Source organism: Chrysemys picta, chromosome 2 (genome assembly GCF_011386835.1).
Source record: "Chrysemys picta bellii isolate R12L10 chromosome 2, ASM1138683v2, whole genome shotgun sequence".
Taxonomy (NCBI): Eukaryota; Metazoa; Chordata; order Testudines; family Emydidae; genus Chrysemys; species Chrysemys picta.
The window spans coordinates 772,045-796,539 of NC_088792.1; the positions used below are offsets into that span (position 1 = coordinate 772,045).

The 24,495-nt window shown below is 60.2% G+C and overlaps 1 protein-coding gene across 1 annotated transcript in view; it reads left to right on the forward strand.

Moving 5' to 3' along the window:
• The first annotated feature begins 1,387 nt into the window (after positions 1–1,387).
• Positions 1,388–24,495, forward strand: part of FASTK (Fas activated serine/threonine kinase) — a 41,565-nt gene continuing 18,457 nt past the window's right edge. The window contains exons 1-7 of the mRNA XM_065586518.1: positions 1,388–1,572; positions 3,319–3,931; positions 10,458–10,928; positions 11,783–11,931; positions 12,109–12,325; positions 12,548–12,707; positions 13,534–13,625. Coding sequence (XP_065442590.1) covers positions 3,364–3,931; positions 10,458–10,928; positions 11,783–11,931; positions 12,109–12,325; positions 12,548–12,707; positions 13,534–13,625 — 1,657 coding nt within the window. The 5' untranslated portion in view covers positions 1,388–1,572; positions 3,319–3,363. The remainder of the gene's footprint in view (positions 1,573–3,318; positions 3,932–10,457; positions 10,929–11,782; positions 11,932–12,108; positions 12,326–12,547; positions 12,708–13,533; positions 13,626–24,495) is intronic.

Below are 24,495 nucleotides of genomic sequence, written 5' to 3' on the forward strand. Positions count from 1 at the left end.
GTCGGATCTGGGGGGGGGCCAGGGGAGGGAGTGGGGGGATGGGCGGGGTGGGGTGACGGATCTGGGGGAGGCCGGGGAGGGGGTGGGGGACGGAGGGGAGTGGGGGATGGGCGGGATGTGGAGGAGGGGTGTCGGATCTCGGGGGGGGGCAGGGGAGGGAGTGGGGGGATGGGCGGGGTGGGGTGACGGATCTGGTGGAGGGGGTGGGGGGACGGAGGGGAGTGGGGGATGGGCGGGATGTGGAGGAGGGGTGTCGGATCTCGGGGGGGGGCAGGGGAGGGAGTGGGGGGATGGGCGGGGTGGGGTGACGGATCTGGTGGAGGGGGTGGGGGGACGGAGGGGAGTGGGGGATGGGCGGGGTGTGGAGGAGGGGTGTCGGATCTCGGGGGGGGCAGGGGAGGGAGTGGGGGGATGGGCGGGGTGGGGTGACGGATCTGGGGGAGGCCGGGGAGGGGGTGGGGGACGGAGGGGAGTGGGGGATGGGCGGGGTGTGGAGGAGGGGTGTCGGATCTCTGGGGGGGCAGGGGAGGGAGTGGGGGGATGGGCGGGGTGTGGAGGAGGGGTGTCGGATCTGGGGGGGGGCCAGGGGAGGGAGTGGGGGGATGGGCGGGGTGGGGTGACGGATCTGGTGGAGGGGGTGGGGGGACGGAGGGGAGTGGGGGATGGGCGGGGTGTGGAGGAGGGGTGTCGGATCTCGGGGGGGGCAGGGGAGGGAGTGGGGGGATGGGTGGGGTGGGGTGACGGATCTGGGGGAGGCCGGGGAGGGGGTGGGGGACGGAGGGGAGTGGGGGATGGGCGGGGTGTGGAGGAGGGGTGTCGGATCTCGGGGGGGGCAGGGGAGGGAGTGGGGGGATGGGCGGGGTGGGGTGACGGATCTGGGGGAGGCCGGGGAGGGGGTGGGGGACGGAGGGGAGTGGGGGATGGGCGGGATGTGGAGGAGGGGTGTCGGATCTGGGGGGGGGCCAGGGGAGGGAGTGGGGGGATGGGCGGGGTGGGGTGACGGATCTGGGGGAGGCTGGGGAGGGGGTGGGGGACGGAGGGGAGTGGGGGATGGGCGGGGTGTGGAGGAGGGGTGTCGGATCTCTGGGGGGGCAGGGGAGGGAGTGGGGGGATGGGCGGGGTGGGGGTGACGGATCTGGGGGAGGGGGTGGGGGGACGGAGGGGAGGCTCAGGGGAGCGTGTGGCGGGAGGGGGATGGGGGCGGGGTGACATATCTGGGGGGGCAGGGGAGGGAGTGGGGGGATGGGCGCGATGGGGGCGGGTGACGTCACTCGGGCGTCGGCCAATCCCCCTTGACGCGCGCCGGTGCCGGTGGCCGCGAGTTCCGCAGGGTAACACGCGCCCTCATTAGCATATGCAAATGACTCCGTATGCTAATACGGGAGCTGCCGGCGGGCCCGCGGGCCGGCCGGACCGGTCAGGCGCGCGGTAGGCCCCGCCCCCGGCAGTGTGGGGGCGGGGCGCGATTGACGGTGGCGCGGGGGCTGCCGGGAAGATGGCGGACGCGGTGGCCGGGCGGCTCTGAGGGGCCGGGGGCGGCGGCGGCGGCTCCAGCGCGGCCGGGAGCGCCATGTAGGGGCCGGGCGGGGACAGGCCTGGGGGGCCCCGTGGGGCTGGGGGGAGGGGCGTGAGTGGGGGATCAGAGCTGGGGGAGGGGCCCATGGGGCTGGGGGGGGGAGAGTTGGAGGGAGGGGCCCGTGGGGGGCAGAGCTGGAGGAGGGGCCCATGGGGCTGGGGGGGGCGAGTTGGAGGGAGGGGCCCGTGGGGGGCAGAGCTGGAGGAGGGGCCTATGGGGCTGGGGGGGGCGAGTTGGAGGGAGGGGCCCCCTGGGGGGTAGAGCTGGAGGAGGGGCCCATGGGGCTGGGGGGGGCGAGTTGGAGGGAGGGGCCCGTGGGGGGCAGACCTGGAGGAGGGGCCCATGGGGCTGGGGGGGCGAGTTGGGGGAGGGGCGTGAGTGGGCGGCCAGAGCTGGGACGGGGCCTGTGTGGGGGTAGAGCTGGTTGTGGGGAGAGTTCCCAGTTGTGGGGTGTGGAGGGAGCGGGACAGGGGGCTGGCTGTGGGGAGAGCTCCCGGGTACCCTGTCCCAGCAGGGGGTGTGGAGGGAGCAGGGCCGGGGGCTGGCTGTGGGGAGAGCTCCCGGGTACCCTGTCCCAGCAGGGGGTGTGGAGGGAGCGGGATGGGGGGGTGGCTGTGGGGAGAGCTCCCGGGTACCCTGTCCCAGCAGGGGGTGTGGAGGGAGCGGGATGGGGGGGTGGCTGTAGGGAGAGCTCCCGGGTACCCTGTCCCAGCAGGGGGTGTGGAGGAAGCGGGATGGGGGCTGGCTGTGGGGAGAGCTCCTGGGTACCCTGTCCCAGCAGGGGGTGTGGAGGGAGCAGGGCCGGGGGCTGGCTATGGGGAGAACTCCCGGGTACCCTGTCCCAGCAGGGGGTGTGGAGGAAGCGGGATGGGGGGCTAGCTGTGGGGAGAGCTCCCGGGTACCCTGTCCCAGCAGGGGGTGTGGAGGGAGTAGGGTTGGGGGCTGGCTGTGGGGAGAGCTCCCGGGTACCCTGTCCCAGCAGGGGGTGTGGAGGGAGCGGGATGGGGGGGTGGCTGTGGGGAGAGCTCCCAGGTACCCTGTCCCAGCAGGGGGTGTGGAGGGAGCGGGATGGGGGGGTGGCTGTGGGGAGAGCTCCCGGGTACCCTGTCCCAGCAGGGGATGTGGAGGGAGTGGGACAGGGGGCTGGCTGTGGGGAGAGCATGGGTACCCTGTCCCAGCAGGGGGTGTGGAGGGAGCGGGATGGGGGGGTGGCTGTAGGGAGAGCTCCCGGGTACCCTGTCCCAGCAGGGGGTGTGGAGGAAGCGGGATGGGGGGCTAGCTGTGGGGAGAGCTCCCAGGTACCCTGTCCCAGCATGGGGTGTGGAGGGAGCGGGATGGGGGGGTGGCTGTAGGGAGAGCTCCCGGGTACCCTGTCCCAGCAGGGGGTGTGGAGGGAGCGGGATGGGGGGTAGCTGTGGGGAGAGCTCCCAGGTACTCTGTCCTAGCAGGGGGTGTGGAGGGAGCGGGATGGCGGGGTGGCTGTGGGGAGAGCTCCCAGGTACCCTGTCCTAGCAGGGGGTGTGGAGGGAGCGGGACAGGGGGCTGGCTGTGGGGAGAGCTCCTGGGTACCCTGTCCTAGCAGGGGGTGTGGAGGGAGCAGGGCATCTGGTGGGACTTTTGAGGAGAGTGCGGGTGTCTCCTTGCTGCTTTAGCTGCTGATTCCGTCGTCCGGGGCTGAGGCCCCTAGGGACGCTGGGCCCTGGCTCTGCCTCTCTCATGCTCTTTCTCTGACTTTCTTTCAGGGTCTCCTTGTTTTCAGAAGCCCCTCGAGTTGCCCTCCCCTCACCATGCTGCGCCTGCTGCCATGGCTCCGCGCCCTGAGCCAGGAGAGTGCACGGCCCTGCGTCCTGCAGGGGCTGGCTGCTAGTGACACGAGGGGGGCCAGGATGTATCCGAGCTGCTACTGTGCGGGGAAGGCCAAGCAGCGGGCTGTGCTGCTCCCCCTGGATCCCTACAGCTACGGGGTGTTCCACAGCCTGCCCCCTGAGGCCGGCAGGACTCGAGGCCATGGCAAGAGGAAAAGCTGGAGCTTCATCCACGAGAAGATGAGCTACGACACTTTCTTCACCATGAAGCGGCTGATAGAGCGGTCGCGGAGTGTGGGGGAAGTGCTGCGTTGGGTCACCCAGAACCCCAGCAAGGTGTCTGCCAGCCACTACCCCATTGCCCTGCACAAGCTGGGCCAGCTGCTGCAGCAGCCGCAGAACCAGGCCGTGGTAAACGGAGAGCACCGCGGACCCAACCAGGTGCTGGAGCAGCCAGAGTTCCAGGCACTCTGCCAGGCCATCATCAGTGGGTGCTCCAAGTTCGATAACTTCAGCATCGTCAATTGTCTGTACGCTGCCGCGGCCCTGGGTGAGTGCTCCGAGAACCGGGGGCAAGAGGTTATGTGCCATGGGGGGGGTGAGGGGTAGCGGGACTGCAGTGGGGCGCTGTGCATAGGGTTGGGAGGGCAGGAGGGGTTCTCACACGCGTGTGGACGCCGAGTCTGTGTGGGTTAAAGGGGTTACCTCCCTGGAGGTGGGCAGCTCTGGAGCATGGAGGGATACATATAAGGTGGACAAGGAGTGGCGCCTGGCTATGTGTGTGGGGACGTTGCCTTTATGTGTGTACGCAGGAGGTTTGGACCAGAGCCATACCTGTGTGAGTTCATGCCAGGGCAGGAGACATTGTGCCATCGTGGGGGCAGAAGCTGCATTTGGGGGACACGCCTTTGGGCTTGAGCCAGGGAGGACAAGAAGAAAGAAATGTGAATCTGAGTAGGTTGCGTTTGTCTGAAGTGCCCAGAGGGCCTGTGTGAGGAGGAGGCTGAGAGAGTCAGCACCAGGTGGGCGTGGGGTGATAGCCGCTGCAGAGAGAGGGGCTGGGAACTGGGGTGCAGGCTCTGAGCTCTACAGGCAGCTGGACCTTCATTCAGGGGCAGCATCCCAGGTTCTGCCACACTTTGGTGTATGGGCAGGAGAGGAACATATTAATGGCCTGACTGGATCAGCCCCAAGGTCTGTGGCTCGTGCCGGAGACTTCAGAGGAAGGCATAAGAATCCTTCCATAGCTGATGATGTTACCCGCACAAAATTCTCTGTTACTCACGTGCTCTAAGGGCACCCACCTTTACCCAGTTCCTAGGGCTCAAGGCGTAATCTTATACTCTGCAGGTTTACGGGGTCTTTTACCAGTGAAAGAACCTCACACAGTAATATCCTACTTAACCTCTGTTTATTAACAATCCCCAAAACAGAAGGCACACGCTGAGCCTACAGTGCTCACCACTCCCAATAAGGCGGATGAGCTTTTCTCGCTGGCCGGTCAGGATCAGGTCATCTGGGGACTCCAGTTTCTGCATGGTATGGTTGGCAGGGTGTTTTGGTCTGGCAGCTCTGATGCTGGGGCTGGGGCCTGGAGCTGGTTCCCAAGAACTTCCCTTTGGACTCCAGTTTATATAGTGACACTTGAGTCCTGCTTAGCTGCACCTTAACCAATCATTTTACTAAATGATTACTAACCAATTCTCTAACCAATCCTAACAGATTGTCAAACAATCCTTTAACCAATCCTACCCCCCCACCTTCATTGATTTACACCTAGCAAAATCAGTTATGTAACCGAAACAATCAAAACCAAGCCCGAGACCGGACAGATAAACAATAGCGAAATGGGGACCATAAAGACAAAACAATAATGAAGTCGGGATTTCACAGCCACAACTGTTGATAAGTGATTTCTTGCCGGACAGAACACCATCAAACAAAGTTTTCTGTAACCATCTTAAGCTCCGTTTCTGTATTTGGGGACGGTGGGCGCTATTAGGACAGGAGTCTTCTGAACAGCCCGATGTGACATTGTTTTGATGTAATTTAGATGGAATGTGGGGATATGACTTTGTTTCTTGGCTGACGGCTGTTGCTCTCTGAATATGGCTGCAGACAAAGGCCATACAATATGGCTACAGGAAAAGTCCTTATCCTTACAATATGGCTACAGGAAAAGTCCTTATCCTTACAATGTGGGGCAGTGTTCCCCAGCAGTAAGTTTTATCTAGCTCTTACTAGTCAGTGATTGGCTTAAGCCTGCAGATCCCTGCAGAATTTGTGTTACAATAACTATTATGTGTGTTCCATAAACTTATAATCCGTCTTTGAATCTTGCTAAATTCTTGGCTTCAATGACTTCCTGTGTCAGTGACTTGCACACTTTAATCACACGCCGTGTGAAAGGTGTTTTTCAGTTTGGAATTTCCCACTGTTAATCTCATGGAATGTCCCCTTGTCCTTGTGTTCTAAGTCAGGGAGCACAAATGCACCCATCTGCTTTCTCTAGACCAGTCGTTATTTGTATAGACTCTTATCACATCCCCTCTTGCTCATCTGCTCTCTAAGGAAACCGTCCCAGTTGTTTCAATCTCTCTTCATAGAGTTTTTCTAGGCCAGGGGTTCTCAATCATCATTGCACCGCGACCCCCTTCTTTCAACCAAATTACTACGTGACCCCAGGAGAGGGGGCCAGAGTCCGAGTCTCGCTGCCCTGGGTGAGGGTGGAGCTCAGGCTGTAGTTTCAGCCCCGGGTCCCAGCAAGTCTAATGCTGGCCCTGGCGACCCCATTAAAATGGGGCCACAACACACTTTGGAACCCGACCCACAGTTTGAGAACTGCTGTTCTAAGCCTTGGATCATTCTCACCGCCCTTGTCTGAACCCCCTCTAGCTCTGCATATCCCGCCTGGGACAGAGCGGCCGTGCTGCACACAGGATCTGGATGAGGCTGTGCCATTGGCTTATAAAAAGGCATTCGAATAGTCTCTGTTATTCACCACTCTAGTCCTTAAGCATCCCAGCATCACCTCAGCTGTGCACTGAGCAGAGATCTCCACTGAGCTGTCGGCAGTAACGCCCAGATCCCTTTCCCGGGCTGACACAGTTAATGTCGAGCCCCGTCAGGTGGACAAGTCCTTGGTACACCTCTACCTTGACATAACGCTGTCCTCGGGAGCCAAAAAATCTTACTGTGTTATAGGTGAAACCGCGTTATATCGAACTTGCTTTGATCTGCTGGAGTGCACAGCAGATGTTCTATTGGGTCGTGTTCTATCGGGGTAGAGGTGTATTTTCCCCTCCAATGCGCATTACTTAGTATTTATCAACAGTGAACTTCACTGGCTGTCCTGCAGCCCTTTCACCCAGCTGGGTTTGGGATCTCTGAGTTCCTCACCGCCCTCTCTAGGCCTGACTCACCTAAATAACTTAGCAGCTGCCAATGCTGTTACTTCCCCGCTTACCCTCCTTTCCAGACCACTGATAAATTCATTAAACACTGGACCTAGCCTGGAGCCTTCAGGCCCCGCTGTTAACCTCTTATCCTTTAGTCCTGCTCTCGCTTTCTGTGCCCAGCCAGCCTGCGATCCACGACAGCACTCTCTCTCTCACCCCAGGATGACTTCGCTTCTTTAGCCACCTCTTGTGGGGGACCTTGGAAAAGGCCTTTTGAAAGTCTAAATTACGTCAGTTGGTTCAATAGATGAGTGAGACGTGATTTTCCTTGGCAAAAATCACGCTGGTTAGACCCTGTGAAACAGAGTTCTTCCTGGTCTTTTAATAGACGGTTGTTAATGATCGTTTCAACCAGTTTGCCGGGTACAGATGTAAGGCTGACTGCTCTAATTCCCCGGATCACCCCAGGGCCTTTTTGAGATCTGGATACAGCCTGGGCCCCTCTGGTCGTCTGGGACAGCGGCTGGTTTTTGTAAGCAATTGCAGTCTTTAGCAGCTCAGCCCCTTCTTACTGACGCTCCTTCGGGGCTCTTGGATGTACTGTTGGATTTCTGTTGGGCTCAAGGAGCCTCTGGCCACTGCCCGCTAGCCCGGTTCATTTAATCTTGGTCTTACAGATTCCCTTTTGTTCAGCAGCTCGTATATGTTCTGAGTGTCTCTTCCTGTTTGTTTCACTAGGATCCATGCCACCTGCGGGGATTTCACTTCCTTTGCTTCTGACCTGAGAGCCTATTTGACCATCTGCCTCGTATTTCAATCTCTTTCTGAAATGTAGTGTCACTGTCATAGAATCATAGAATATCAGGGTTGGAAGGGACCTCAGGAGGTCATCTAGTCCAACCCCCTGCTCAAAGCAGGACCAACTCCAACTAAATCATCCCAGCCAGGGCTTTGTCAAGCCGGGCCTTAAAAACCTCCAAGGAAGGAGATTCCACCACCTCCCTAGGTAACCCATTCCAGTGCTTCGCCACCCTCCTAGTGAAAAAGTTTTTCCTAATATCCAACCTAAACCTCCCCCACTGCAACTTGAGACCATTACTCCTTGTTCTGTCATCTGCCACCACTGAGAACAGTCTAGATCCATCCTCTTTGGAACCCCCTTTCAGGTAGTTGAAAGCAGCTATCAAATCCCCCCTCACTCTTCTCTTCTGCAGACTAAACAATATCAGTTCCCTCAGCCTCTCCTCATAAGTCATGTGCTCCAGCCCCCTAATCATTTTTGTTGCCCTCCGCTGGACTCTTTCCAATTTTTCCACATCCTCCTTGTAGTGTGGGGCCCAAAACTGGACACAGTACTCCAGATGAGGCCTCACCAATGTCGAATAGAGGGGAATGATCACGTCCCTCGATCTGCTGGCAATGCCCCTACTTATACAGCCCAAAATGCTGTTAGCCTTCTTGACAACAAGGGCACACTGTTGACTCATATCCAGTTTCTCGTCCACTGTAACCCCTAGGTCCTTTTCTGCAGAACTGCTGCCTAGCCATTCGGTCCCTAGTCTGTAGCAGTGCATGGGATTCTTCTGTCCTAAGTGCAGGACTCTGCACTTGTCCTTGTTGAACCTCATCAGGTTTCTTTTGGCCCAATCTTCCAATTTGTCTAGGTCCCTCTGTATCCTATCCCTACCCTCCAGCGTATCTACCACTCCTTCCAGTTTAGTGTCATCTGCAAACTTGCTGAGAGTGCAGTCCACACCATCCTCCAGATCATTAATGAAGATATTGAACAAAACCGGACCCAGGACCGACCCCTGGGGCACTCCGCTTGATATCAGCTGCCAACTAGACATGGAGCCATTGATCACTACCCGTTGAGCCTGACGATCTAGCCAGCTTTCTATCACCCTTACAGTCCATTCATCCAGCCCATACTTCTTTAACTTGCTGGCAAGAATACTGTGGGAGACCATATCAAAAGCTTTGCTAAAGTCAAGGAATAACACATCCACTGCTTTCCCCTCATCCACAGAGTCAGTTATCTCTTCATAGAAGGCAATTAGGTTAGTCAGGCACGACTTCCCCTTGGTGAATCCATGCTGACTGTTCCTGATCACTTTCCTCTCCTCTACGTGCTTCAGAATTGATTCCTTGAGGACCTGCTCCATGATTTTTCCAGGGACTGAGGTGAGGCTGACTGGCCTGTAGTTCCCTGGATCCTCCTTCTTCCCTTTTTAAAAGATGAGCACTACATTAGCCTTTTTCCAGTCATCCAGGACCTCCCCCGATCACCATGAGTTTTCAAAGATAATGGCCAATGACTCTGCAATCACATCAGCCAACTCCTTTAGCACCCTCAGATGCAGCGCATCCGGCCCCATGGACTTGTGCTCGTCCAGTTTTTCTAAATAGTCCCGAACCACTTCTTTCTCCCCAGAGGGCTGGTCACCTTCTCCCCATGCTGTGCTGCCCAGTGCAGTAGTCTGGGAGCTGACCTTGTTTGTGAAGACAGAGGCAAAAAAATCATTGAGTACATTAGCTTTTTCCTCATCCTCTGTCACTAGGTTGCCTCCCTCATTCAGTAAGGGGCCCACACTTTCCTTGACTTTCTTCTTGTTGTCACTTCTGGGGCCCTACCTTCTCCAGGATGTTGAACTTAATTCGATTGTGGTCACTGTTAGTGGCTCGGCTACTGTCACTTCTTCAATTACCTTAATTAAAATATTCATTTAAGTTAAGAGATGAGTTAGGAATGATTAGCCTGCTTAGGGCCGCCCCTCCTGGGTTTTGAAGGAGACAGGAAATTCCTCCCCGTACAAGGCAGAGGAGGCAGTGTGACGGCTGGGCGGTCCGATCCTGTGCCCAGCAAAGTCAGCAAGACTTTCCATTGACTTCACTGAGCATCAGACTAGACCCAGAATGATCACAGGGAAATCGGCATCTTAGGTTTCAGCATCAGCACTCCCCTCCCCCACCCCGGAGAGGAACAGGCTGTCACCCCTCTGCAAGCTGGCCGGGCACTGAGGCCAGTCTCATGGCACTGGTTGTGCTCAGGTCGCATTTCAACCTTTTCTTTGCAACCACGAGAGCTAAAACCTTTTTTGTTTTTAGCGGCTATTTTAGAGCATGATTCTCAGGAGCAGCTGGAATCCAGAGAGACCTGACGGATTTGAATCAGGCTCCCTTTCCGAGAGCTGGAGCAGGGGGCTGGAGGGAAGACCTGCTGCATGTCCCTGTGGTGGTGGGCAGTGGGGGGTGGCAGACCCAGCAGTCTGGGCCTGTAAAAGCCCACTCCTGGAGACCAGGAGCCTGCCCTGGTGCAGAGTGGATCCGTTTCTGCAGGATCCCAGCCTTAACTGAAACATCATGGCATTTCTAGCTCTTCTGCTCGGGAAGGACCCTCCAGATCTGACCATGGTGCTCTGCACCTCTGCCTGAGTCTGCCCACAGGCGGCTCCAGTGCTGCTGGGGCCACCTAGAGCTTCCCAAGAAGCCTCGGGGTAATTGACAAGATTCAGCTCATGCTGTGGGCAGCAGCAAAACGGACCTGATCTGGGTTGGTTTCCTAGTGCTGCTGCTGGGGAAGCTCTGAGTGGGGCAGAGGCGGAACCCAGCTCCCGCAGCGAGTGGCAGCTGAGGTACGCCAGAGGGCAAGGTTCCCTAACCCTGCTCTGTCTCCAGGCCTCCCTGGCGAGTCGGCCTTGGTGCAGGTGCTGGAGGATGAGTCCCGGAGCCGCCTGGGGCGCTTCAACCAGAAGGACGTCTCCATGGTGTTCAGCAGTGCGATGCGGCTTCACCCATCCAGCCCCCACCCCCTGGTGGAGTCCTGTCTCAGCAGCCTGGAGCGGCACCTGGAGAAGGAGCGCCACCCTCAGACCCTCTTCCTTCTCCTCTCCTACTACCGGCTCCGGGCCCAGGCGCTGCAGGGCCACCCAGCCTCTGACCAGCAGCTGCTCAACAACCGCAAGATCCTGCGCCTGGTCAGGCACACGCTGGGGCAAGTGAGCGCCGTACGCGAGCACGAGCTGGCCCTGCTGGACGAGATGTTGGCCCTGTGCGCTCAGGAGGCCAACAATAAGGCCCTGGAGGCCATCTTCAGCTCGCAGCTCTTCTATGAGAACCGCCAGGAGCGCTTCATCCGCAGCATGGCAGGTGAGGGCTGGGGCTACCCCCTCCTCAGGCTCACCTCAAACCTTTCCCCAGCATTGGCTGGTCGGGACTCCGGGCCACCCTCTCCACAGCCTCTGTTCCTGCCCTTCCTTGCCCCTGAGCTAAGCTGTGCTGCCCCTCCCCAGTGTGCCCTGCGGTGCTGGGGAAATGCCTGACATTCCCCCAGCTGCTATTGGGCTTGCCCAAGTGTACATTTCCCAGCCGTTCCCCTTCTGGGTGGAGGTGTCCCAAGCTGGTGGCTGGAGGGTGAATTCTGGATGCTGGAGCACGGGAACCTCAGCCGTTTGGGAGGAGGAGGAAAGGGACGTCTGTACACGCAGATGTGCTCTTCTGAAAAGCTCCAGGGCCCAGCAGCCTGCCCGGGAGCTGCCCGGGGCTCGGCAGAGGCGGCCTTGTACCAACTTGCTGATTGCCCCCTGCGGTGGTGGTTTAAACATCACAGGCTGTGCCTGCCCTCTGAGCCTGTGTCCCTGCTCCCCCAGGAGCATCCTGTGACGATCTCCCAGTGTCTGGCACGGGGATCTGCACTGCGCGAGCTGCACACACGGGAGCCTGCCTGTCAGTGGCTGCTCTGGGGGGCCTACCCCCATGGGACGGTCGCGGGTGCCCGTTCCGCTCTTGACCCCTTGTGCACCTCAGCCAGGGCGTGTGGACCAATCCTGCAGGGAGCGTGGGAGCAGTGTCCTTGTTTCAGTCGGAGCCCCAGGGAGTCCCATGCAGAGACCTGGCTTGGAAGGGCCGGGCCGGGCAGTTATCCTGCAGGACATGGGGCCCCAGGCAGGGCAGCGTCTGGCGTTTCTGGCTGATGCAGCCCTACTCTGTGGTGTTCCCTGCAGAGTGGCTCCCAAGGAAGGCCGAGAACCTCACCCCCTACACCATGGCGCTGATTGCCAAGTATGTGGCCCGGCACAGGCTGCGTGAGCTGCGCCTGCTCGACACCATCGCCAACTTCCTGCTGAAGCGTGGGGAGCAGCTGGAGAGCAAGGTGAGCGCCCCGCCCCGCCCCCGTGGAGCTGTCCCGTTACCAAGGGGATAACGGAGTCCCCCATGTGAGTGGGGAGCTCAGAGCAGTTACCAGGGAAGGGCCCCTTCAGGGCAAGGCCGGCCAGTCCTCCATGCCCCCTGCCTGCCCCAGCCTCACTCCCTCTCTCTCTGGCTGCAGGTGATCCAGAAGCTGGTGTTTCCCTTCAGCCGCATGAATTACCGGCCATCTAACCACAGCGAACTCTTCCCCAAGCTGGAGGCCATCCTGGAGCAGAAGGCAGCCAGCTCGCCCCTGGCCACTGTCAACATCCTCATGTCCATGTTCCAGCTCAGGCACTTTCCCCAGGCTGTCCTGCACCAGGTTTTCTCCCCAGCCTTCATCACCAATGTCATGAGTATGTCAGTCCTCTGCCCAGGAAACCCTCATGGCTGGTTACAGCCCCCAGAGCTAGGGGTGGGAGGTGGGTCCCGAGGGGTTGGGTATGTCAGCCCTTTCCAGGAGAGCGAGAGGAGTGGTGGTGGTCGGGGGGGGGGGGGGTCTGTACCTTGCCCCAGGAAAGGAGGATCCCGACGTGAGCAGGGGGACAGCAGCACTGCCTGTCTCTTTCCCGGTGCAGGCAGCCCCTATGCGCTGATCATGCGCCGCTACCTCTCTCTGCTGGATGCAGCGCTGGAGCTGGAGTTCCGAGATTACAGCGGCCCGCGCCTCGATCCTCGCTACCGGGTCCTCATGTTCGACCACGCCCTGACAGCTGACGAGGCCAACAGGAAATACAGGTTGGAGAGCTGGCGCAGGGCAGGGTTTGAGGGCAGCAGGCTGTGCGGGCAGCAGGCTGTGCCCAGCCCAGGGGGAGGGGGGGTATTGGAGGGCCCGGGGCCCAGGCCATACGGGTCGGAGGGACAGTGCCCAGCCCAGGGGGAGGGAGGGTGTCGGAGGGCCCAGCGCCCAGGCCGTACGGTGATGGGGAGCAGGGTTTGAGGGCAGCAGGCCATTCAGGTCAGATGACGTGGGAATTGTCAGGGCAAAGCTCCCACGTGAATGCCATGCGTGTTGCTGGGGAGAGTGGGGCAGCACCCACGGGCTGCTGCCCATCCCCCCTTCTCTGTAAGGAGCCTTAGGTAAGGTAGGGGAGGGGGTGGGGCCGTGGGACTGTCAGTTCTACAAGGAAGTGTGAGGCGGGGGCGGCGCCCCGGGGCGGGGGCACGAGGCTCTCTACCGCGCAGTGCTGCAGCTGCTCCGCTGTAGAGCTGCTGTGTAGACAGGGCAATGGGAGGGGTTCGCCCGTTGCTGTGGCCCCTCCCCAAGAGGCGGGAGCTAGGGATGGACGAGTTCTTCTGCCGACCTAGCACTGTCTACATGGAGGCTGAGGTCAGCCTAGCTACGTTGCACGGGGGTTGGATTTCTGAGCAGCGGGGCTGGGTCAGTCGGGTGTGGACCAGCCCTGGGTTAGTGGGGCAGCCGCAGCGGCGGGTCCCGTCGCGCCCTGTGGCCTCGGGAGGGATGGTTTGACGGGCGTGGACGTTGCGGCCCAGCAGAGGAGGTGGGAGGTGGCTGGGGGTCCTGGCTGGGGTTTGCTGTGACCCCTCTTATTCCTCCCTTCAGTTACAAGGGGCTGGTGGCTGAGGCCCTGAGGCAGCTGGTGGGAGAGGAGTGCTACCGGCAGGACGACGTGCTGCCCCCCGGATACTGCGCAGGTAACGTTCCTGGGGGTGTCCCTAGGGAGCAGGGAGTGCAGGCTCCAGGCATCTCTGAGGAAACACGTGGTGCGGGAGAGGCGATGGCACACAGGCCCAGGGGAGCAGAGAATGCCCCCTCCCTGTGGGGCCTGGGGAGACCCCTCCCCAGCTGAGCTGAGCCGCTCAGATCGAGCGTGAGAAGCCGGAGGGAATCTGGGGAGTTTACCGGGGCTGGAAAGATGGATGGAGCAAAATCTGCCTGGGCTCAGCCAGCCTCACTGCAGGTCACCCCAGTGCAGTGACAACCCGCCGGACAGGCCTAGCCCTACCCCTCTGTGTGTGGGGACTCTCCCCTCCCCCGCCGGACAGGCCTAGCCCTACCCCTCTGTGTGTGTGGGGACTCTCCCCTCCCCCGCCGGACAGGCCTAGCCCTACCCCTCTGTGTGTGGGGACTCTCCCCTCCCCCGCCGGACAGGCCTAGCCCTACCCCTGTGTGTGTGGGGACTCTCCCCTCCCCCGCCGGACAGGCCTAGCCCTACCCCTGTGTGTGTGTGGGGACTCTCCCCTCCCCCGCCGGACAGGCCTAGCCCTACCCCTCTGTGTGTGTGGGGACTCTCCCCTCCCCCGCCGGACAGGCCTAGCCCTACCCCTGTGTGTGTGGGGACTCTCCCCTCCCCCGCCGGACAGGCCTAGCCCTACCCCTGTGTGTGTGGGGACTCTCCCCTCCCCCGCCGGACAGGCCTAGCCCTACCCCTGTGTGTGTGGGGACTCTCCCCTCCCCCGCCGGACAGGCCTAGCCCTACCCCTCTGTGTGTGTGGGGACTCTCCCCTCCCCCGCCGGACAGGCCTAGCCCTACCCCTGTGTGTGTGGGGACTCTCCCCTCCCCCGCCGTACAGGCCTAGCCCTACCCCTCTGTGTGTGGGGACTCTCCCCTCCCCCGCCGGACAGGCCTAGCCCTACCCCTCTGTGTGTGGGGACTCTCCCCTCCCCCGCCGGACAGGCCTAGCCCTACCCCTGTGTGTGTGGGGACTCTCCCCTCCCCCGCCGGACAGGCCTAGCCCTACCCCTGTGTGTGGGGACTCTCCCCTCCCCCGCCGGACAGGCCTAGCCCTGCCCCTCTGTGTGTGTGGGGACTCTCCCCTCCCCCGCCGGACAGGCCTAGCCCTACCCCTGTGTGTGTGTGGGGACTCTCCCCTCCCCCGCCGGACAGGCCTAGCCCTACCCCTCTGTGTGTGGGGACTCTCCCCTCCCCCGCCGGACAGGCCTAGCCCTACCCCTGTGTGTGTGGGGACTCTCCCCTCCCCCGCCGGACAGGCCTAGCCCTACCCCTCTGTGTGTGTGTGGGGACTCTCCCCTCCCCCGCCGGACAGGCCTAGCCCTACCCCTCTGTGTGTGTGTGGGGACTCTCCCCTCCCCCGCCGGACAGGCCTAGCCCTACCCCTCTGTGTGTGGGGACTCTCCCCTCCCCCGCCGGACAGGCCTAGCCCTACCCCTCTGTGTGTGTGGGGACTCTCCCCTCCCCCGCCGGACAGGCCTAGCCCTACCCCTGTGTGTGTGTGTGGGGACTCTCCCCTCCCCCGCCGGACAGGCCTAGCCCTACCCCTGTGTGTGTGTGTGGGGACTCTCCCCTCCCCCGCCGGACAGGCCTAGCCCTACCCCTCTGTGTGTGTGTGGGGACTCTCCCCTCCCCCGCCGGACAGGCCTAGCCCTACCCCTCTGTGTGTGTGTGGGGACTCTCCCCTCCCCCGCCGGACAGGCCTAGCCCTACCCCTCTGTGTGTGTGTGGGGACTCTCCCCTCCCCCGCCAGACAGGCCTAGCCCTACCCCTCTGTGTGTGTGGGGACTCTCCCCTCCCCCGCCGGACAGGCCTAGCCCTACCCCTCTGTGTGTGTGGGGACTCTCCCCTCCCCCGCCGGACAGGCCTAGCCCTACGCCTCTGTGTGTGGGGACTCTCCCCTCCCCCGCCGGACAGGCCTAGCCCTACCCCTGTGTGTGTGGGGACTCTCCCCTCCCCCGCCGGACAGGCCTAGCCCTACCCCTGTGTGTGTGGGGACTCTCCCCTCCCCCGCCGGACAGGCCTAGCCCTACCCCTCTGTGTGTGTGGGGACTCTCCCCTCCCCCGCTGGACAGGCCTAGCCCTACCCCTGTGTGTGTGGGGACTCTCCCCTCCCCCGCTGGACAGGCCTAGCCCTACCCCTGTGTGTGTGGGGACTCTCCCCTCCCCCGCCGGACAGGCCTAGCCCTACCCCTCTGTGTGTGTGTGGACTCTCCCCTCCCCCGCCGGACAGGCCTAGCCCTACCCCTGTGTGTGTGGGGACTCTCCCCTCCCCCGCCGGACAGGCCTAGCCCTACCCCTGTGTGTGTGGGGACTCTCCCCTCCCCCACTGTACAGGCCTAGCCCTGCCCCTGTGTGTGTGGGGACTCTCCCCTCCCCCGCCCGACAGACCTAGCCCTGCCCCTGTGTGTGTGTGGGGACTCTCCCCTCCCCCGCCGGACAGGCCTAGCCCTACCCCTCTGTGTGTGTGGGGACTCTCCCCTCCCCCGCCGGACAGGCCTAGCCCTACCCCTGTGTGTGTGGGGACTCTCCCCTCCCCCGCCCGACAGACCTAGCCCTGCCCCTCTGTGTGTGTGGGGACTCTCCCCTCCCCCGCCGGACAGGCCTAGCCCTACCCCTGTGTGTGTGGGGACTCTCCCCTCCCCCGCCGGACAGGCCTAGCCCTACCCCTGTATGTGTGTGGGGACTCTCCCCTCCCCCGCCGGACAGGCCTAGCCCTACGCCTCTGTGTGTGTGGGGACTCTCCCCTCCCCCGCCGGACAGGCCTAGCCCTACCCCTCTGTGTGTGTGGGGACTCTCCCCTCCCCCGCCGGACAGGCCTAGCCCTACCCCTCTGTGTGTGTGGGGACTCTCCCCTCCCCCGCCGGACAGGCCTAGCCCTACCCCTCTGTGTGTGTGGGGACTCTCCCCTCCCCCGCCGGACAGGCCTAGCCCTACCCCTGTGTGTGTGGGGACTCTCCCCTCCCCCGCCCGACAGGCCTAGCCCTACCCCTCTGTGTGTGTGGGGACTCTCCCCTCCCCCGCCGGACAGGCCTAGCCCTACCCCTCTGTGTGTGTGGGGACTCTCCCCTCCCCCGCCGGACAGGCCTAGCCCTACCCCTGTGTGTGTGGGGACTCTCCCCTCCCCCGCCGGACAGGCCTAGCCCTACCCCTCTGTGTGTGTGGGGACTCTCCCCTCCCCCGCCGGACAGGCCTAGCCCTACCCCTCTGTGTGTGTGGGGACTCTCCCCTCCCCCGCCGGACAGGCCTAGCCCTACCCCTGTGTGTGTGGGGACTCTCCCCTCCCCCGCCCGACAGGCCTAGCCCTACCCCTGTGTGTGTGGGGACTCTCCCCTCCCCCGCCCGACAGGCCTAGCCCTACCCCTCTGTGTGTGTGGGGACTCTCCCCTCCCCCGCCGGACAGGCCTAGCCCTACCCCTCTGTGTGTGTGGGGACTCTCCCCTCCCCCGCCGGACAGGCCTAGCCCTACCCCTGTGTGTGTGGGGACTCTCCCCTCCCCCGCCCGACAGGCCTAGCCCTACCCCTCTGTGTGTGTGGGGACTCTCCCCTCCCCCGCCGGACAGGCCTAGCCCTACCCCTCTGTGTGTGTGGGGACTCTCCCCTCCCCCGCCGGACAGGCCTAGCCCTACCCCTGTGTGTGTGGGGACTCTCCCCTCCCCCACCGTACAGGCCTAGCCCTGCCCCTGTGTGTGTGGGGACTCTCCCCTCCCCCGCCCGACAGGCCTAGCCCTGCCCCTGTGTGTGTGGGGACTCTCCCCTCCCCCGCCCGACAGACCTAGCCCTGCCCCTGTGTGTGTGTGGGGACTCTCCCCTCCCCCGCCGGACAGGCCTAGCCCTACCCCTGTGTGTGTGGGGACTCTCCCCTCCCCCGCCGGACAGGCCTAGCCCTACCCCTCTGTGTGTGTGGGGACTCTCCCCTCCCCCGCCGGACAGGCCTAGCCCTACCCCTCTGTGTGTGTGGGGACTCTCCCCTCCCCCGCCGGACAGGCCTAGCCCTACCCCTCTGTGTGTGGGGACTCTCCCCTCCCCCACCGTACAGGCCTAGCCCTGCCCCTGTGTGTGTGGGGACTCTCCCCTCCCCCGCCCGACAGGCCTAGCCCTGCCCCTGTGTGTGTGGGGACTCTCCCCTCCCCCGCCCGACAGACCTAGCCCTGCCCCTGTGTGTGTGTGGGGACTCTCCCCTCCCCCGCCGGACAGGCCTAGCCCTACCCCTGTGTGTGTGGGGACTCTCCCCTCCCCCGCCCGACAGACCTAGCCCTACCCCTCTGTGTGTGTGGGGACTCTCCCCTCCCCCGCCGGACAGGCCTAGCCCTACCCCTCTGTGTGTGTGGGGACTCTCCCCTCCCCCGCCGGACAGGCCTAGCCCTACCCCTCTGTGTGTGGGGACTCTCCCCTCCCCTGCCGGACAGGCCTAGCCCTACCCCTGTGTGTGGGGGGACTCTCCCCTCCCCCGCCGGACAGGCCTAGCCCTACCCCTCTGTGTGTGTGGGGACTCTCCCCTCCCCCACCGGACAGGCCTAGCCCTACCCCTCTGTGTGTGGGGACTCTCCCCTCCCCCGCCGGACAGGCCTAGCCCTACCCCTCTGTGTGTGTGGGGACTCTCCCCTCCCCCGCCGGACAGGCCTAGCCCTACCCCTGTGTGTGTGGGGACTCTCCCCTCCCCTGCCGGACAGGCCTAGCCCTACCCCTCTGTGTGTGTGGGGACTCTCCCCTCCCCCGCCGGACAGGCATAGCCCTACCCCTGTGTGTGTGGGGACTCTCCCCTCCCCTGCCGGACAGGCCTAGCCCTACCCCTGTGTGTGTGGGGACTCTCCCCTCCCCCACCGTACAGGCCTAGCCCTGCCCCTGTGTGTGTGGGGACTCTCCCCTCCCCCGCCCGACAGACCTAGCCCTGCCCCTGTGTGTGTGTGGGGACTCTCCCCTCCCCCGCCGGACAGGCCTAGCCCTACCCCTGTGTGTGTGGGGACTCTCCCCTCCCCCGCCCGACAGACCTAGCCCTACCCCTCTGTGTGTGTGGGGACTCTCCCCTCCCCCGCCGGACAGGCCTAGCCCTACCCCTCTGTGTGCGTGGGGACTCTCCCCTCCCCTGCCGGACAGGCCTAGCCCTACCCCTGTATGTGGGGGAGGGTGTTCCCCAGGGCGGTGACTCTCCCGTCCCCCACCGGACAGGCCTAGCCCTACCCCTGTGTGTGTGGGGACTCTCCCCTCCCCTGCCGGACAGGCCTAGCCCTACCCCTGTGTGTGTGGGGACTCTCCCCTCCCCCGCCGGACAGGCCTAGCCCTACCCCTGTGTGTGTAGGGACTCTCCCCTCCCCCACCGTACAGGCCTAGCCCTGCCCCTGTGTGTGTGGGGACTCTCCCCTCCCCCGCCCGACAGACCTAGCCCTACCCCTGTGTGTGTGGGGACTCTCCCCTCCCCCGCCCGACAGACCTAGCCCTACCCCTGTGTGTGTGTGGGGACTCTCCCCTCCCCCGCCGGACAGGCCTAGCCCTACCCCTCTGTGTGTGTGGGGACTCTCCCCTCCCCCGCCGGACAGGCCTAGCCCTACCCCTCTGTGTGTGTGGGGACTCTCCCCTCCCCCGCCGGACAGGCCTAGCCCTACCCCTCTGTGTGTGTGGGGACTCTCCCCTCCCCCGCCGGACAGGCCTAGCCCTACCCCTCTGTGTGCGTGGGGACTCTCCCCTCCCCCGCCCGACAGACCTAGCCCTGCCCCTGTGTGTGTGTGGGGACTCTCCCCTCCCCCGCCGGACAGGCCTAGCCCTACCCCTGTATGTGGGGGAGGGTGTTCCCCAGGGCGGTGACTCTCCCGTCCCCCACCGGACAGGCCTAGCCCTACCCCTGTGTGTGTGGGGACTCTCCCCTCCCCTGCCGGACAGGCCTAGCCCTACCCCTGTGTGTGTGGGGACTCTCCCCTCCCCCGCCGGACAGGCCTAGCCCTACCCCTGTGTGTGTGTGTGGCGGGGGGGGGTTCCCCGGGGTGGATCCCTGGAGCCCAGGAGCACTGTTCCTAGCTCTGGGGCTCTGAGGCACACTCCTAGGTGCAGACCTCGTGCCCATCACCCTTCCTTGGGGAGCGGGGCCCGGCAACCCTAGACCTCCCACACCCAGCCCCGAGCCCCCTTGCTTGAACGTGTTCCCTCGGAGTCCCGCCTGCGGGAGTGCAGGGCTGGGCTTTGGTTCTCGGGAACCCCGCAGGGCCGCTGTGGCAGGACGGCAGGTTTAGCAAAGGCCATTCTGAACCACAGGCACTTGACTCTGGAAAGCACTGGAGAGGTACAGCTCTTGGCTGCCTTCACGATGTTGTACTACCCCTAGTGAATCCTGGCTTCGGTCAGTGTCCGCAGGCCAGGCCTGGGCTTCTTATACACGGTGGGGCCTGCCCCCTTCAGAGGGCAGCCCCTGAAATACGCGCCAAGTCTGCCCTACGGACTCCTGCCCGCACAGCCGGGAATGCAGTGACTGACAGAGCTGGGCCGGCAGAAGCCCCTGGTGTAGACACAGCAATCCCTGTTACCGGGCTCGCGGGGATGCAGTAAGCAGTGCTGGTACAGAGCGCAGTGTGGCTGGGATAAGCTGTACTGCCCGGAGCGCTGTGCTGGTACGGTGAGGTATGGCGTGTAGTTCACCTGGCCAAGCACCCCCCAGCAGGTCTGGCCTTAGCCTTGCTTTGCAGGAGAGACGTGTCAGGTGGGGGGATCATTAGCATCTCTTTGACATCCCCCCCTCCCCTCCTCCCCCCCGCGACTGCCCCAGTGCAAACACAACTCTGTTGGGGAAAGGCACCTTGCTTCCCTCGGGGCCTGGGGCTAGCTGAGGGAAATGCCCTCTTGCCGCTGGAAGCTGTGACCCCATGAGGAGGGGTCGCTGGTACAGCTCCGCAGGTGCCTTGGGCTCTGACCCCCTGAGCTCAGGCTGAGGACGTCCAGCCCCTGCCCCCATCCAGGCTTCTGGTCACGGGCGTCAGTCTGGCTGCTCTGGAAGAAGCTGAGCCAGGACTCTGCTGCAGCGTGGCCCCCCAGGGCAAGCCCCCTCGAAGTGCTCAACCCCTGTCCACCTTGAGCTCCCCTCAGCGTGTCCCCCTGGACGGGACTCCTGGGGAGCCTCACACCCCCAAAGGGCCCTGCCCCCCACTCCGCAGCCAGCAGTGACTCCCAGCCAGCGTGGGACAGACGGGTTATTGGTCACCAGGAGCCCAGCATAGAGCAGAGCTTGTGAGCACAGGGAGCAGGAACGTTCAGCCAAGTCCATCTTGGGGGGGATCCAGAGCCCTGGACTCTCTCTTTTCTCTCCCCCCGCCCCTCCAAACCAGGAGACTGACCTCTTCCAGCTGCCTGGCCTCCATCAGACCCCTTGCCCCTCCTCTGTCCTTTGTCTCTTTCCCAGGCTAGCAGGTCACATGGTCTCTGTTCTCCAACACCTCTGATTGATTCTTGCAGAGCAGGAGGCCTGGCCTTCAGGTGCCAGGCCAGAGTGTTGGCTGTTCTCTGCAGCCAGTCGCAGTCACACCTGCCCTCTAGGGGTCTCTGCAACAATCACACACCCTTATCCCACCAGCTAGACACTTGAGTAACACATAGGGGAAACTGAGGCATGCTACAGTGTTCAGAGAACATAAGAATGGCCGTACCAAACGGGTCAGACCAAAGGCCCATCCAGCCCAGTATCCTGTCTACTGACAGTGGCCAATGCCAGGTGCCCCAGAGGGAGTGAACCTAACAGGTAATGATCAAGTGATCTCTCTCCTGCCATCCATCTCCACCCTCTGACAGACAGAGGCTAGGGACACCATTCCTTACCCGTCCTGGCTAATAGCCATTAATGGACTTAACCTCCATGAATTTATCCAGTTCTCTTTTAAACTCTGTTATAGTCCTAGCCTTCACAACCTCCTCAGGCAAGGAGTTCCACAGGTTGACTATGCGCTGTGTGAGGAACTTCCTTTTATTTGTTTTAAACCTGCTGCCCCTAGTTTCATTTGGTGGCCCCTAGTTTTTATATTATGGGAACAAGTAAATAACTTTTCCTTATTCACTTTCTCCACACCACTCATGATTTTATAGACCTCTTATCATAACCCCCCTTAGTCTCCTCTTTTCCAAGCTGAAAAGTCCTAGCCTCTAATCTCTCCTCATATGGGACCCATTCCACACCCCTACTCATTTTAGTTGCCCTTCTCTGAAGCTTTTCTAATGCCAGTATATCTTTTTTGAGATGAGGAGACCACATCTGTACGCAGTATTCGAGATGTGGGTGTATCATGGATTTATGTAAGGGCAATAAGATATTCTCCATCTTATTCTCTATCCCTTTTTAATGATTCCTAACATCCTGTTAGCTTTTTTGACTGCCACTGCGTGGACGTCTTCAGAGAACTATCCACGATGACTCCAAGATCTCTTTCCTGATTAGTTGAAGCTAAATTAGCCCCCAATCACACTGTATGTATAGTTGGGGTTATTTTTTCCAATGTGCATTACTTTACATTTATCCACATTCAATTTCATTTTGCCATTTTGTTGCCCAATCACTTAGTTTTGTGAGCTCTTTTTGAAGTGCTTCACAGTCTGCTTTGGTCTTAACTATCTTGAGTAGTTTAGTATCATCTGCAAACTTTGTCACCACACTTTTTACCCCTTTCTCCAGATCATTTATGAATAAGTTGAATAGGATTGGTCCTATGACTGACCCTTGGGGAACAAGTTACCCCTCTCCATTCTGAAAATTTACCATTAATTCCTACCCTTTGTTCCCTGTCTTTAACCAGTTCTCAATCCATGAAAGGATCTTCCCTCTTATCCCATGATAACTTAATTTACGTAAGAGCCTTTAGTGAGGGATCTTGTCAAAGGCTTTCTGGAAATCTAAGTACACTAGGTCCACTGGATCTCCCTTGTCCACATGTTTGTTTGACTCCTTCAAAGAACTCTAATAGATTAGTAAGACATGATTTCCCTTTACAGAAACCATGTTGTCTTTTGCCCAACAATTTATGTTCTTCAATTATCGGGGGTAGCCGTGTTAGTCTGTATCTACAAAAACAACAAGGAGTCGGGTGGCACCTTAAAGACTAACAGATTTATTTGGGCATAAGCTTTCGTGGGTAAAAACCTCACATCTGTTGCATCTGAAGAAGTGAGGTTTTTACCCATGAAAGCTTATGCCCAAATAAATCTGTTAGTCTTTAAGGTGGCACCAGACTCCTTGTTGTTTATGTTCTTCTATGTGTCTGACAATTTTATTCTTTACGATTGTTTCAACTAATTTGCCCGGTACTGACGTTAGACTTACCGGTCTGTAATCGCTGGGATCACCTCTAGAGCCCTTTTTAAATACTGGCGTTACATTACCTATCTTCCAGTCATTGGGTACAGAAGCTGATTTAAAGGACAGGTTACAGACCATAGTTAATACACCTCTACCCCGATATAACGCTGTCCATGGGAGCCAAAAAATCTTACCGCGTTATAGGTGAAACCGCGTTATATCGAACTTGCTTTGATCTGCCGGAGTGCGCAGCCCCGTCCTCCCGGAGCACTGCTTTACCGCGTTATATCCGAATTCGTGTTCTATCAGGTCACATTATATCGGGGTAGAGGTGTAGTTCCGCAACTTCACATTTGAGTTCTTTCAGAACTCTTGGGTGAATGCCGTCTGGTCCCGGTGACTTGTTACTGTTAAGTTTATCAATTAATTCCAAAACCACCTCTAGTGACACCTCAATCTGTGACCGTTCCTCCGACTTGTCACCTACAAAAGCCGGCTCAGGTTTGGGAATCTCCCAAACATTTTGTTATTACCTTCGGAGTTTTTGGCTAGCTGTTCTTCAAACTCCTTTTTGGCTTTTTTTTATTACATTTTTACACTTTATTTGGCAGTGTTTATGCTCCTTTCTATTTACTTCACTAGGATTTGACTTCCACTCTTTAAAAGATGCCTTTTTATCTCTCACTGCTTCTTTTACATGGTTGTTAAACCGCGGTGGCTCTTTTTTAGTTCTTTTACTGTGTTTTTTAATTTGGGGTATACATTGAAGTTGGGCCTCTATTATGGTGTCTTTGAAAAGGGTCCATGCAGCTTGCCGGGATTTCACTTTAGTTACTGTACCTTTTAATTTCTGTTTAACTAACCTCCTCATTTTTGCATAGTTCCCCCTTTTGAAATTAAATGCCACAGTGTTGGGTTGTTGAGATGTTCTTCCCACTACAGGAATGTTAAATGTTGTTATATTATGGTCATTATTTCCAAGCAGTCCTGTTATAGTTACCTCTTGGACCAGCTCCTGCGCTCCACTCAGGACTAGATCTAGAGTTGCCTTTCCCCTTGTGGGTTCCCGTACCAGCTGCTCCATGAAGCAGTCATTTAAAGTATCGAGAAATTTTGTCTCTGCATTTCGTCCTGAGGTGACACGTACCCAGTCAATATGGGGATAATTGAAATCCCCCACTATTATTGAGTTCTTTATTTGGGTAGCCTCTCTAATTTCCCTTAGCATTTCATCATCACTATCACTGTCCTGGTCAGGTGGTCGATAATAGATCCCTAATGTTATATTCTTATTAGAGCATGAAATTTCTATCCATAGAGATTCTATGGAACATGTGGATTCACTTAAGATTTTTACTTCATTTGATTCTACGTTTTCTTTCTCATACAGTGTCACTCCCCCCCCGCACAGAGAAAACATTAAGATCATTCCCACTTTGTCACAGTCCCCCTCGGCCCTGAGCCCAGGCTGAGGAAGTTCAGCCCCTGCCCCCATCCAGGCTCCCGTGTGGAGTTGATTGTGCTGGTGGGTGTCCGGGTGAGCGAGACAATCAGCGGCAATGGCCCT